This window comes from Sinocyclocheilus grahami, unplaced genomic scaffold, assembly GCF_001515645.1.
Source record: "Sinocyclocheilus grahami isolate Dianchi unplaced genomic scaffold, SAMN03320097.WGS_v1.1 scaffold398.1, whole genome shotgun sequence".
Taxonomy (NCBI): domain Eukaryota; kingdom Metazoa; phylum Chordata; class Actinopteri; order Cypriniformes; family Cyprinidae; genus Sinocyclocheilus; species Sinocyclocheilus grahami.
Window position 1 is genome coordinate 875,564 of NW_015505577.1, and position 14,333 is coordinate 889,896.

At 39.4% G+C, this 14,333-nt stretch overlaps 1 protein-coding gene across 3 annotated transcripts in view; it reads right to left on the reverse strand.

The window, feature by feature from the left end:
• The window catches only part of LOC107550440 (activated CDC42 kinase 1-like), a 42,418-nt gene extending 34,244 nt beyond the window's left edge, over positions 1-8,174 (reverse strand). For 2 of the 3 annotated variants that reach the window (XM_016231717.1, XM_016231715.1), the window contains exon 1: positions 7,797-8,174. In XM_016231717.1, the coding sequence (XP_016087203.1) occupies positions 7,797-7,868 (72 nt within the window). In that variant the 5' untranslated portion in view covers positions 7,869-8,174. Of the gene's footprint in view, positions 1-1,485; positions 2,211-7,796 lie in introns of those variants that run through there. The other variant, XM_016231716.1, reaches the window with a different exon arrangement.
• Positions 8,175-14,333: the final 6,159 nt, after the last annotated feature.

Below are 14,333 nucleotides of genomic sequence, written 5' to 3' on the forward strand. Positions count from 1 at the left end.
GTTATTTGTGTATTTTACTTTCATTTTATTACAAGTAGGCCTACAGCAGCCTAAGTAAATAAAACGCCATAGACAATGGGCATTAGGACCCGGGGGAGGCTGTTGTTGCTGTTGCCACTGATGCTCGTGTTAGTGACTGTTGAATCTATTGAACACAGGACCCATCATTCTGTACTTGCATTCTCAAATTGAATGTGGCGATCCAAAACAGTGAATCTAATCCTCATCAAGGCAAAAGGTTTGCTTGAAGAATGGCCACACTGCTGACGTGATCTTATCACTATCACACCCTGAGCACATATGAGTTATTTGTCTTATCAGCAAGGTATATCGGCATTTTTTTTTTTTTTTTAAATCGGCCAATGTGATGTTTACATTTTAGGCTTAAAGATTCTGATAACGTTCCAGTAATATCGTGCATCCCTACGAAAATTTGTTTGTAATTGTTGCTATATTGTAAAATGGTTTGGTTAAATCTGTTAATTTCGGGTCATTTTCACAGCCAACTGAAGGAAGCACCACCAAAACTTTGATATTTTGGCATTATGTTGGCAGTTATGTCTGCAATAAAAGAAATAATACAATATAGGACAGCATCTTTCAAATGAAAGATTATCCTGGTACAAGTATGTTAGTGTGCTTATTTTCCTTGCAAAACTCGACTTGCAGCAAGTCAAGAAGTTATATTTGGTTTCTATCATGAGTTTAAGAGCAGTTCACTAGTATTTGTAAGCATTCCAAACGAACCAAGACCCCTCTATAATATCTAATCAAATTTGGTACTCTGCATTATGGTATTATCATTTGGAAAATATGGTGGTAACACTAACATTTCGAAACTTGGATATTCCAGTATTACCAAAATGCAGGTATACTGAGCAATGCTAGTGGCAACGAGTGAAGCTTGTGCAATTTGAAGTAATGAATATGGTTTTAGAGGGCTGTAGCCTTTAAGCCCAAAGGAACCATTGCCATGACCCTTGGACAGAGGCCATGAGTTACAACCAAGAGTTGTTACACCCTTCACACAAATTTAAGAAAGAACATTACAAATAAATTGCCATGTTGAGGCACAATAAATCGGCTACAAAGACTGGCAAAATTACGATGATGCAATTAAAGTCAACAAGAACGGATTAATGGACGCACACTTAATACTAAATAAATGGCAAACAAATAAAAAAAAACCACCTGATTTCTGACAGTGTGTGAGAAAAACTGTTAGACATAATGCTCGTAAGTAATGCATTGTGAAGGTTTCATGTAATGTTAGGGTCAGGCTCTGATATGGTCTGATGATATCCATGAACAAAGCTAAGCTCTGACACATGTAAAAGCATGATTCGGTTTCACACCAACATAGATGCTGACATGAACCAGCACACACATGTATGCTCAAGCACGGGTCAGTCTTGAAATTCCCAGCTCTATTCCTCACACTGAAACCTAGCATATGCTGCACAAGAAAATGAAAAACAGACTTACTCTGTACACATGAAAATGAGCAAGAAACGGAAATGATTTTTTGAGCTTGTCAAAACGACGCATATTGAGTTCTAAGAGAAAATCCACAAAACGTCAAGTTCAGCCTAATCGTCTGAGACTCTTTTGCTGGAGAACAGGGTTCGAAATAGAGAGACAGCTCCAAAACTCGGAAGGTCTCCTCAGTTGGAAAGTCTCCTGAACTTGTACAGCCGTCATACTATATTCCATCGTGGGGCAATCCACATTAAGCTCCTTTAACCGAAGCTCAGCGCTAGCATGGAGAACTTGTAAGTGGGGGACTTTGTGGGGCAAGGCAAGAAAACACTAGAGAGAGAGGTCTACCAAAGGGAAATGTTCACTTGGCAGCCTAGTTAGAACATCCCAAAATAAAGCGTGCTCTGAAGCAAGTCACAAGAAGTGTGAGGTGATGTCCTCCTTGTTGTATGTCTGAAAAAGATTTTGCAGAATGTATTCGAGTCATTTTCCTCAGTTGTCCATTCCTCTATCCATCCGCTCAGTCCACCAGCCAGCTATTAATAGAACAGTTTCTTCTATTCCCGATTCCCTCACTCAGATGACAGCCACAGTGGAAGTGATAAGAGAATCAGAAGAGCTGCAATGCCCAGACAAAGTTGTCCCTTAGTACTTCTGCTGAGTACTAAGTTACTGCTGAGTTAGAAAAGGTACCGTTTTTTTTTTTGTTTTGTTGTGTTTTGGTCAGTGCGTGCATGTTTGTGTCAGAGGGAACGTGTTGTTCTGGAGCAGGAGGGGCGTCTAGGACTCTCTCTCCCCCTATTGCGTGACTGTGTAATTCCTGAAACTCACAAACAGACACTGGGGAAGTGCCCCTTTTCTTTCTTTCCCTCCCTCCCTCTGTCAGCCTGTGCCCGGGACAGAGACTCTATGGTATTCGGATGGAGGAGCATTTGATCATGAGCCAAAAGGTCAGATTTAACTGCAGGATGGAGAGCTCATTTCCTGTGTTCCTCCCCTATGTTGGGCTCTTAACAAATCCCCCTCCAGAACACCACCATATCCCCTCCTATCTCTGGCTCTCTCCACATCTTTATTTTATATTCACTCTCTCTCTCCCACTCTGCTCTAAACTCCCACATAACCTGACTTTTCTTCTTTATTTGGTTTGCAGCATTCTCCTTCCTCAATCCCTCTAAAAATGTTATCTCAACCCATTGTAAACAAACGCATTCAAAATGGGTCCCCTCCCTTATCCTCTTTCTCTTCTGAACGAAAAGGAGACATTTTGGCTTCATCACCCCTAGCAGAATAAATCATGTTTTATTTATGTCCCTTCACCCTCCCTCATTCCCCACTGATTCATAAAGCCTACAGACTAAACCAGACCCAGACGTGCAGCATTTTAGAGCGATAAACAAAATGTACAATATTGGGTGAGCCATTTTTTTCCCCAGAGTAAGAGGGAAGATGAGGTGAGCACGGACAGAGGCAGTAAAGCAGGGCCCTGCATCCCTTACCAAAAAGTAGTGTACTTCAAGTTTATTTTAGTAAGTATACTTAAGTAAAGTTCAAGTATATTTTTAAGTATACTTTATGTAGTAAGTATACAAATATCAGTGTACTAGTAGTATACTTGTAAGTGTAGTGACATTTTTTCTGTCAATATGGGGTGCTGTGTGTACATTAATGAGGAAAAAAAATTAACTTAAATGATTTAAGCAAATGGCTGCAATATAACAAAGAGTGAAAAATTTAAGGGGGTCTGAATACTTTCCGTACCCACTGTAGGTGTTAATCTGTATATATTTTGTTACATGAATATCTGAACATACAAAACATCAAAAGAACAGGGTATCTGCTTGTAAACAAAAACATTTTATTCTAGTTTCATGCATTCTTTTTTTAAACACTTGAATGTGGATAAGTTTCATAAATAAAAAATAAAGAAATAAACAACATTTTGAACAAAAAGATGAAAAAAGCCTATGAATTGGATTCAGAATGATAATTCTGTAAGGGGTGTCATGAACAGTCTGCCTTCAAGTACTGCCCTGATACAAAGAATTTCCAATGTTGCTTCAGATCAAGCAGTCAATGCAGCAGGAATGTTCCTGTGACTTATCGAAAAAGCTTTATTTAAGAGAATTTAAAAAATCTGGTAATGCTAGCACAGCTGTGAATAAGGGGAGAATATGAGTCCCTGTGACCAAGCTCAGATATTTGTCTGAACACTTAAACCAGGTGTGCAGTGTAGACACTTTTAGGTGTTGTAAGTGTCTGGTTAACTCATCTTAGGAGTTCTTTCCTTAGCACAGTTACCTTTGGCTTGCTCATCTGTTTTATGTAAAACAGATATGAAATGGCATGGATTGTGAACAGTGCCTTACAAACTGACATGACCTGAATTTATCATATACTGCACACGGATAAAAAAGGACCGGATTTAAAGGGATAGTTCATCCAAAATGAAAAATTCTGTTATGAAATATGTTAAACAGATGCTCAAAAGTGCTTGCTTGACACAAGAACAAACCTTATTGGGTCTCAAGCATCAAGCAATAACATTTCAGCTTTCATTTGCTGAATTTGATATGCATTGTGTATTGATCGAAGTTTATTTTTGAATAAAAGAATATAATTAAATCTGTTCACTATGATTCTATTAGTCTCTTTAATATGAGTCTATTAAAGAGACTTGGATTAAACTGCTTCATTCATATGGATTACTTTTACAATGTTTTTTATGAAATTATGAAAGCTTGAAATGAATGAATGGACAAAAAAGGTGACACATTATTACAAATATCTTAATTTGTGTTCTGAATATAAACAATGTCTTATGGGTTTGGAACAACATGAGGGTGAGTTAATGATTTAATGATTAAATGATTTTAACTGTAAGAAAGTGATGGTTGTGTCATCAAGGAACACTTCTTTCTATGCGTGTTTGTGCAGTGACCTGCAGTTACCACTAACAGCTTTGCACATTCAGACCAGATAAGCCAAGCTCACACTACACCTCCATATGTAGCACCTCACGGAGAAGACAAATCCACCCTCACTCTCATGTCTGCCTGCAGGATTCAATGATGGTGCATGTCAAAAAGCACAAGTAGTCAAACCTGATTAATGCTATCGGAGACAGCCCCACTCTGTTAAACCCATAAGACATTAGAACTCTATTGCTAGTTCTTCTTAAATATACGTTTTACAATTTTTTTTTTGTAGGGGTCAGATGGATCCATTTTCTTTCCAGGCTGCAGTGCTCTAACAAACCACCAGAGGGAAGCAGTCACACAAAAGTGCTTGAATGACCAGTGGCATTTAAATGACACTCAGTATGGTCCTCACTTCAAACCTAGAAGATTCTTCACATTTACTCATGAAACAAAAAAAAAATTCAACATGACAAATATAATAACAACATCAGGACAAGGAAGTGTAAAGCCCTGCAGATGAAAAAGCCATAATCAAGTCTTCTATCAAGCTCAGTAAGGGATTCACAACACCTTTACTGAAGGACAACAGCAGTAACAGTAACTGGCTCTAGTGTTAAAGCTCATCTGGAAATGTCATACAGACAAAAGACATGCTTGAACATGGCTTAAAAGACAACACATGCTTCTTTTTAATAACAAATCACATGGTCCTATACAATTCAGCTTTGTAAGTGATACTGAATATGCAGCTCAATTCTCCAGCACTCAGCTTTAAAGATGTGAAAAGACATTCGTGAAACACATTTGTCTCATAACTTCCGTCCAGTATTCAGTATTTCAAAGAAAAACTGAATATTCTGAGGGAAATAATATAGAGCACTAGGCCTACTTGATTTTATCCACTAGGCTTTGTTCGGACTGAGCAAGACAGTACTAAAAGTACTGAATCTATAGTGGCATGGTAAAAGAAATGAGTTTGCTTTCAAAGTATTTTGGCATTCCATAATTTTGTTCAATCAAACTGTGAGTGCTTCATGGTGTTTTGTGCTTTCATTCACGATCCTGGACAGTCCCATACAAACTGACATCTAATGTACTCATCAAGAAGCCCTGCTCTTTCGTTTTTGTGTTATCCTCCCATAAACAACTACACTGCATGCAGTACTACTACTATATTTGGCTGGTTCATTTCATCATCCGAATGGATGGTTAGTAATTCCCAGGTCGTATTTGTTCCTTTTGCGTCTTTCTCCTTCTTTCCTCTTTTAAGTCATCACATATAACTAAGATTATCACTACGAAACGCATCTTACATAGAATAAAGCTCCTTTTCTGTTTACACAGATTTTTTCAGAATTTCAACTTGCATTCACACAGAATATATTCAATACTCCGATAATCCAGGGTGATAACTTAAAGAGAAATAGCCACAGACCGGTAAGCGAGTTAAAAAGGAAAGACAGAGAAAAAGGGAAACTGACAGAACTGTGAAGTCAGTTTCGTTTCTGCAGGACTGAATCATTATCTTGATTTCTCAAGGGGTGATTGAGGTTGTGCTAAATGTGAGAAAGTGAAATGCCACCAAACAAAGAGAAATAGTGTTCACACACACACACACACACACACACACACAAACACACACATTTACCTAGCCTAAACAAGTATTAACATATACCCTAAATGCAGAGCTGAGATGATTCACAGAACCCCAGGCTGTCATGAAATGATCTACAGACAGCTCTAAAAACATTCATTAAGTATATTTACATTCAATTTAACAAAGATAGATTGCAATCAAACTAAAATAATAATTTGTCTTTTTAAAATGTTGTGTAAACACTTTAGTCTAACTGAAATCATACCAGTGTGTGATAAAACGATCTTTTTATTGTTGACTATTTTTGTGGAGTTGTTAAGACAAGGTTCCTACATAAGAGTTGTTTGGGAACGACTGTGACATGATCCTTCAGAAATCATTCTAAGATGCTGATTTTGGTGCTCAAGATAAATTCCTTATTATTTTAAAGGGTTAGTTCACCCCAAAATGAAAATTCTGTTATGAATTACTCAACCTCATGTCGTTCAAAACCCGTAAGACCTTTGTTCATCTTCGGAACACAAATTAAGATATTTTTGATGGAATCTGAGAGCTCTCTGACCATCCATAGACAGCAACGCAACTGAAATGTTCCCAGACAGAAACGTAGCAAGGACATCGGTAAAACAGTCCATGTTTTTTTTTTGCGAAGCTAAGAGAATACTTTTTGTGCGCAAATAAAACAAAAATAACAATTTATTTAACAATTCGTCTCCCCCGAGTTACGTCTTCTGCCATTCTGGAGAGTACCCAAGAACGTAATCAGCGTTGTTTACGTTAGGGGGAAAGCGCGCGTAAGAACGTAATCGCGTAATCAGCATTGTTTACACTTAGGAGAAAGCGTGAGTATGCGTTGTGATACTCTCCAAAAGGCGGAAGACAGTAACTCAGGGAAGAAGAATTGTTGAATAAAGTTTTTTCTTTGCGCACAAAACGTATTCTCGTAACTTCGCAAAATTGAAGTTGACCCACATGGACTGTTTTACCAATGTCCTTGCTACTTTTCTGTCTGGGAACATTTCAGTTGCGTTGCTGTCTATGGAGGGTCAGAGAGCTCTCAGACTCCATAAAAAATATCTTAATTTGTGTTCCGAAGATGAACGGAGGTCTTACGGGTTTGTTACGACATGAGGGCGAGAAATTAATGACATAATTTTCATTTTGGGGTGAACTAACCCTTTAAGTTGTGTGGCCTAATATATTATTGGAAACCATGATACATTTTTTCAAGATACTTTGATTAACAAAAAATAGCTCAATTCATTTGAAATCTGCTTGTGATCTTGTGAAAAAGTCATACATTTGTGTCATTTCTGAACAAAAGTAATTAAAAAATAAAAAATAACTAAATAAATAAAAACCCACTGACCGCAAATTTCTGAACAGTAGTTTACACACATCACATGTCATAGCAAACATAGTTGAGCACGACCCAGAGCAAACAGTACCATGTAAACACATATGCTGCCAATCAGACTAATGAATGACAATAACAGTGGAGTACAGCCTGGTTAATGTGTGCAAAGTGAGGAAATTTAGTGCACCCACCACCATGCTAATCAGAGTACCGCACATCACGTGATGATTCATCCACATGTAGGTTATTATACCATCTTACAGACACACTGACACACTTACAGACTCACATTTCTGGTGCGGTTACCCACCTCTGAACATGTCGTTCTTATGGTTCTGACTGAATAAGCTGAGACGTGTAATGGACATTAAAATAAATGTCCACAATACTCATGATAAACATTTAAAATAAGTAACACTACAACAAAACTGCTATAATTGACCTGTATAGCCTGTAATACCTCATCATCATCGCAATCACTGGGCAGACGCTGGTATTCTGCTGTGTCCCCCATGTTAAGGTCAAACGAAGTGTCCAGCTCCGTTGCTCGTCCGCTATCCAGTTCAAACAGACATGGATGTGGCCTGTTCTTCTGCACACAGGTGACACCACTGATGTTTGCTCCTCATAACAGGCTGCTGCTTCTGGTTCTCTGATGGCTGGTCAGTGTGTATTTTTGTGTGATGCCACACCATCAGTTAGACAAGTTCATCACATCTATACGCATTTCCTAATTCTATTGTGCACCAAGCAGATCGCAAATCCTCTCTCGCTGAGCTATTTTTCAATCGGGCTCCTTCATCTGAGACGCTCCATCCCTCCCTCTCTCCCTTTCACAAACATCTGTGTGCAGTGGGTTTTGTTTTGTTTATATATATATGGAGTCCTGATGGCTTGGCCGATGCCATAGGCTAATCCCTTGTTATTGTTGTCATGTTTTCCCTTCTAATTTCTCCCTCTTTTATTTTCTCTTGTTTTTTTAAGCCCAGGCTGCTGGTCTCTGCTGCTGCGGTGAGTGGTTGCCCCCGACAACGCAGGGGATACCTCGTCAAGTGCACTCACCAGTGAGCAGTGGGCTTGAGCCTCTCAGCCAATCAGAACGCTCACCGGCTCTGCTTGACGAAGCGGCTTTAATCCGGCAGGCGAGTGCATTAAAGAGAGAGAGAGAAAGAAATAGACAGAGGGAGAGGCAAAAACCAGGGCCATCTGGGAGCCCATAGTCCATGCATTTGGATAGATGAATGCAGAGGGAGGTCAAGGGCAGTCTGTTTGCTTCTTCCTGTCTCCTGATCTCTCCATATTCTCTCTGAGCAGGCTTAATGTGTGGCCAATCTGCTGTTTTTCAGCCCACCCAACCAGCGGTCTTCGCTCTTCTGAGCTTGTGAGGCAAAGTCTTAACTAGGATACAAAAACAGCTGGCTCGATAGAAGAATTTTGGCTTCAGTATGACACCAGAGTTTAATACCTCGGTACCAATACTAAAACTATTATTGAATTATACAAAAAGTGCAATCTTCCAATGAAAGTGGCAAATCTATTAGTTTGCATTTACCCTCCAAGACTTAACGCACAGATCTATTTTTACATACAGTATCAGTGTTTTTTTGTCCTGCCTGTTGCTATGGTTATCACAATTCATAAACTTTGCAATATGCAGTTAACAGCATTACAAATGTATATTATACAAAAAGCCAGCAAAGAACACATTATATCACTGAAGCTCAGTGCCACCACCTTACTGGCTGAGCTAAAACTCCCATTATAATCAATGAAGCTGACAAAGTTCGGCTTAAAGTTCTCCGGCACCGTGCCGGATCTCCGGCGTGCGGCGTTTGACTGCGGGAAAAATAAGTCGGCCTACATTTAAAAACACTTGATATCATGTTCGAGTTCATGAGTTCGCCTACCAATGTATGAGAGGAACACAGCTTTCACTCTCAACCAAACTAACATTACTAGCCAATCAGAAGTTTTTGCTCTTATAAACACGAGACGCACATTAGCTGATGAATGGAAAGGAAGCCTGGGTCTCGAGCGCGACACACTGAAAAAACTGCGAGCCGCAATGGTCAAAGATTTCCATCTAGCGTCATATTTACACAGAAAAGCTATTTAAAAAAGCAAAGTAATCACGTCATCTCCATAAGAACGATATGATTGCCAGAACAAATTTACCAGGATTTTTGAAAAGGTCATGTTCACACATGATCTCTTAATGGTAATTTAGGCTACCAGTAAAGACTGAATGTGTGAAAGGGGCTAAACGCTTCCTCTGCATATGCGGTGAGTTTGGGTTGCTTAACGTTCATCTGGGAAAACACTTGATTTGTAATGTAAATCATTTAAACCTATACCAAAACAGGAGAATACATCAACATATTTCTAAATATGCAATTTATTGTACATCACTATTTCAAAATAAAAGTTTCTGACTTTGCATGTGGCCAAATATTTAAATTAAAAGGATTTAAACATCGTTGAATCACATGAAACATCACCAGGCCGTTGGCGCCCTTTGCAGGTATTTGTTGTAATATAGGCATATTATATTATGTTTTTAACAGTGTTGTTCAATAAAACCATGTACTTGGTTTTGATACTTTATTTGAAGCCATTTATTATTGCCTCATCGTTACTTTATATATAAATATAGTAATATTAAAGCCTGTTTTTCCACTTAGTTCTATTTGTATTACTAAAAAATATCAGATTACTCACTTTTCAAAATAATCAGAATACCTGATTAGCAAAATAATCATTAGTTAAGCGCTAGATTAGTTAAAACATTTCAAAATACAACTGTATTGTTTTACTTTTTGTGATTAAAAGACAAATATTTTGACATTTGAAAATTTCTTAAAGTATTAAATCATTGTCTCGTTCTAGTGAACCAAGTATCTGCATTTTGTCTCACCTTGTGAGCCAAGTGTATTGACACCCCTAGTGTCTATGAGCGTAATAAAGCTCATAATTTTCCAAGTGTATGACATAGCTTTCATTCTTCGGGTCAATCATATATTCATGAAAAAAAAATCAGTTTGAATAAGGAAAGCGATAACTTTGCCATATTATCCTTTCAAATGTTATAGTGCCACAGTCATTGCATTCTTTGCATGTGCTGCACTTTATTTGTACCATTTTGTTTTATTAGTTTATTTATTAGAATTTGAAAGATAATAACAATATTGATTAATAAGTGAGATCTGATTTTAGTCCTTGAAAACCACAAAAGTAGTGCAAGTCCATGAAAGTCCTGGAATTTTATTTTGCAGTATCTGTACAAACCCTGCTTAAGTTACCAGTTCTTGGACCATTTTAATGTTTTTGTTGTTGTTATTTGAACTGAACTGTAGTTTTCTGTAGTGAACTGTCTTTGTATATTTCCTATTTTATATTAATTTCCTAGTATTTAATTTACCATTATTTCTTTTGAACAAAACAATTTCAGAAATGTCATGTTTTAGATTGTAGGTCATCTTGTTATAATTGGAATCTTTTCTGAAAGCGTCCTAGGCTTTTTCGCGCTGATGGCCTGCAGCCCAGCAGAGTCGAAGCGGAACTCCTGTCGGACAACATCTCCAGGACGCTGCACTCCATATGACTAGTAAGCCAATTCTGAAATAACTGCTATGATGGCTTTTGTTCTACCTGCTTAAATGATAGAAGTACTTGCAACAACTGATGGAGTGCTGAATGCTGCACGCACGCGCAGCGTTGTCAAGGTAACATTTGGTCAGTCATTCCCTTCGCCAAGAGAGTTCCAAACGCTTATACGAGACCGTAATACCCTGCACCCTTCAAAGAACACGCTTGAAGGACTCTGCCCTTCAAAGGGAGTAGGGCATAGGGATGCTCACTTCTGTTTGGAATTTGCCCCATGTCTCTTGTATCACCGCGGAGGCGCAGACTCTCTCGTTTCATTCAAATGCAGCTTGCCATCTTGCATCTCAGTTTTTAATTGTATTGAAAATGAAATCAGAGGAATTTAGTATTAATACTACTATAATTTTGCTGTAGTGATCATATTGTCCTGACGATTGTTTTGTACACTGTTCATAATGGATTTATAAAGAGGTAAGATTTCAAAACATTAATCTCAATTCAATATTTCATATCCCCGTATTTATATATTATTTTAGGTAAACAAAATTCAGAGTAATAAGTTAACTATGAATATACACTACATTATCCCTTATGTCAACCTGATAGTTTGAACGTTCGTTCGTCTTGGCTCAAAGCCACTTGCTGTGAACTTCTCTTCGCAGAAGCTTTGCGTTAAACAAGTGAGATAACGAAATATTTCATCTCTAATCAATATTTTTTGTCCAATTATTTGCCCAGTTAGTTTTGGTATTGAGGTAAAAGTTACCTTGCATTCGCAGTGGGTGGTGGTCACGAAGATGACTGAGCAAATTTGACGTGTTTCCCCCTTTTGCAGTGACTTTCTTCTTGCAAGATCAGCAGACAGGGTGACCGTCCTCAATTAAATTGCCTTCAGGACTCTTGTAAAAGCCAAAATACGACCAGACCACCGATTTGGTCCTCTTAGATGGCTGAAAAATCTTCAGAACGCTGTCACTGCCTTCCGCCATTTCCTCTCGTGCAAAAAAAAACATCAACAACATTGCATGCTGCTTCTGCGTCAGACTGATGCTGGCTGGACAGGATTTACCGCGAGTTTTCAAAATCGCGATAATCAAATACGGTTTTGATGATAATTAAATTTTAAACAGTAATACTAACCGTCAGGGCATTTTATCGTGACTTATCGTGAAACCGGTAATCGTTCCATCCCTACAGGTTACTGACCATTTCCTTGTATCGTGCATGCTACGTATTACTGATATTAACTATATGGCTCCGCGTTATTGTCCGGGCAGAACTATTGTTCCAGCCACCAAAGACAGATTCACAAATGATTTATATCAACTGCTTTCTGTACCCATAAATACACATGAACTAGACGAAATGACTAGCAACATGGGCACTATCTTCTCTAATACATTAGAAGCTGTTGTCCCCAACAAATTGAAAAAGGTTAAAGAAAAACGTACTGTGCCATGGTACAATAGTAATACCCATTCTCTCAAGAAAGAAACTCGTAGACTTGAGCGCAAATGGAGAAAAACTAACTTGGAAGTTTTTAGAATTGCGTGGAAAAACAGTATGTCCAGCTATAGACAGACTCTAAAAGTTGCCAGGGCCGAGCATACCCACAAACTCATAGAAAATAACCAAAACAATCCAAGGTTTTTATTTAGCACAGTGGCTAGATTAACAAATAACCAGATGCCACCCAATCTAAATATTCCCTTACAGTTTAATAGTAATGACTTTATGAATTTCTTCACTGATAAAATAGATAACATCAGAAATACAATAGCAAATGTAAATTCTACAGCGTCTAATACTTCAGCTACATTCATCGCACCCAAAGATAATCTGCAGTGCTTTACAACTATAGGACAGGAAGAGCTAAATAAACTTATCACTGCATCTAAACCAACAACATGCCTGTTAGATCCTGTACCCACTAAATTACTGAAAGAGTTGTTACCTGTAGCGGAAGAACAATATTATTAACATATAATACTAATGATGGCGGCGCGTGCACACGCTGCGGCTTCTCTCTCTCCCGTCAGAATGGTGTTTTCATGTGTTTTGTCTTGTGAGTCGCAGTGTTTTTGTATGTCTTCATCGCATCTACCTGTCTTTAAGCGTGCATACAGTCGTGAGTTTCTGGTCGATGTCGGCAGAACCCCATTTTTACAGTTAAACTCCGCGCACGCCGAAGAGCTGCAGGATCTCGGTCTGCTCCAGAGGCCTACACCATCACCGACCCCCACTACAGCATCTCACCCACAGCGGAGGCGCCACAAGTGGCGCAAGAGGAAGCAGAAGAGGGGTAAGTGTGGAGGTATCCGGGCTAGGCTAATGGCTAATCCACACAAGCCAGTTATCCCGACCATCGTACTGGCTAACGTATGCTCTTGGGACAATAAGCTGGACTACATCCGACTACTACGCTCAACTCAAAGGACTGTAAGAGACTGTTGTGTTTTTGTGTTCACGGAAACATGGCTCAGCAACAGCGTTCCGGACTGGGCTATTCATCTCGATCAGCTGACATGCTATCAAGTGGACAGAGTTCTCGTCGAGGGAGGTAAGACCCGCGGCGGCGGACTTTGTGTTTATATCAATGATGTGTGGTGCCGCGATGCTGTTGTGGTCTGCAAACACTGCTCACCCCTGGTGGAGTTTATGATTATTAAGTGCCGGCCGTTCTATCTACCGAGGGAATATACAGCCATACTGCTCGTTGCTGTATACATCCCTCCCAGCTCCAACAACAGCAACAGGAGCGAGGCACTAAATTAACTGTACCAGCACATCAGTGAGCTGCAGACAGCCCATCCAGATGCTTTTCTCATCTTAGCTGGGGATTTCAACCACGCAGACTTAAAGAGTGTGTTCCCAAAAATACACCAACATATAGACTTTCCAACACGGGGAAACAACACTCTGGACTTTGTTTACACCACCCAGAGAGGAGCTTATATGACAGGGGAGGTCTACAGACTAAGAGACAGTACTCCAGGAGGATAGTACATCGTTTCAGCGACAGCAGAGACACTCAGAGCCTGTGGCAGGGGATACGGACCATTACGGACTACAAGCCCCCACCGCGGACCTGTGACAGCATCATCTCCCTGCTGAATGAGCTGAACGCCTTTTTCGCTTGCTTTGAGGCACAAAACAGCACCACTGCACAGAAGACGACCAGGTGATGATGCTGTCCCCGGACAGCGTGAGAAGATCCCTCAGCAGGATCAACGCATGCAAAGCTCTGGGTCCTGACAACATTCCTGGGTGTGTACTGAGGGACTGTGCAGTGGAACTCACTGATGTCTTCACAAACATTTTTAACATCTCACTAAGTCAGGCTGTTGTCCCCACATGCTTCAAAGCTACCACCATC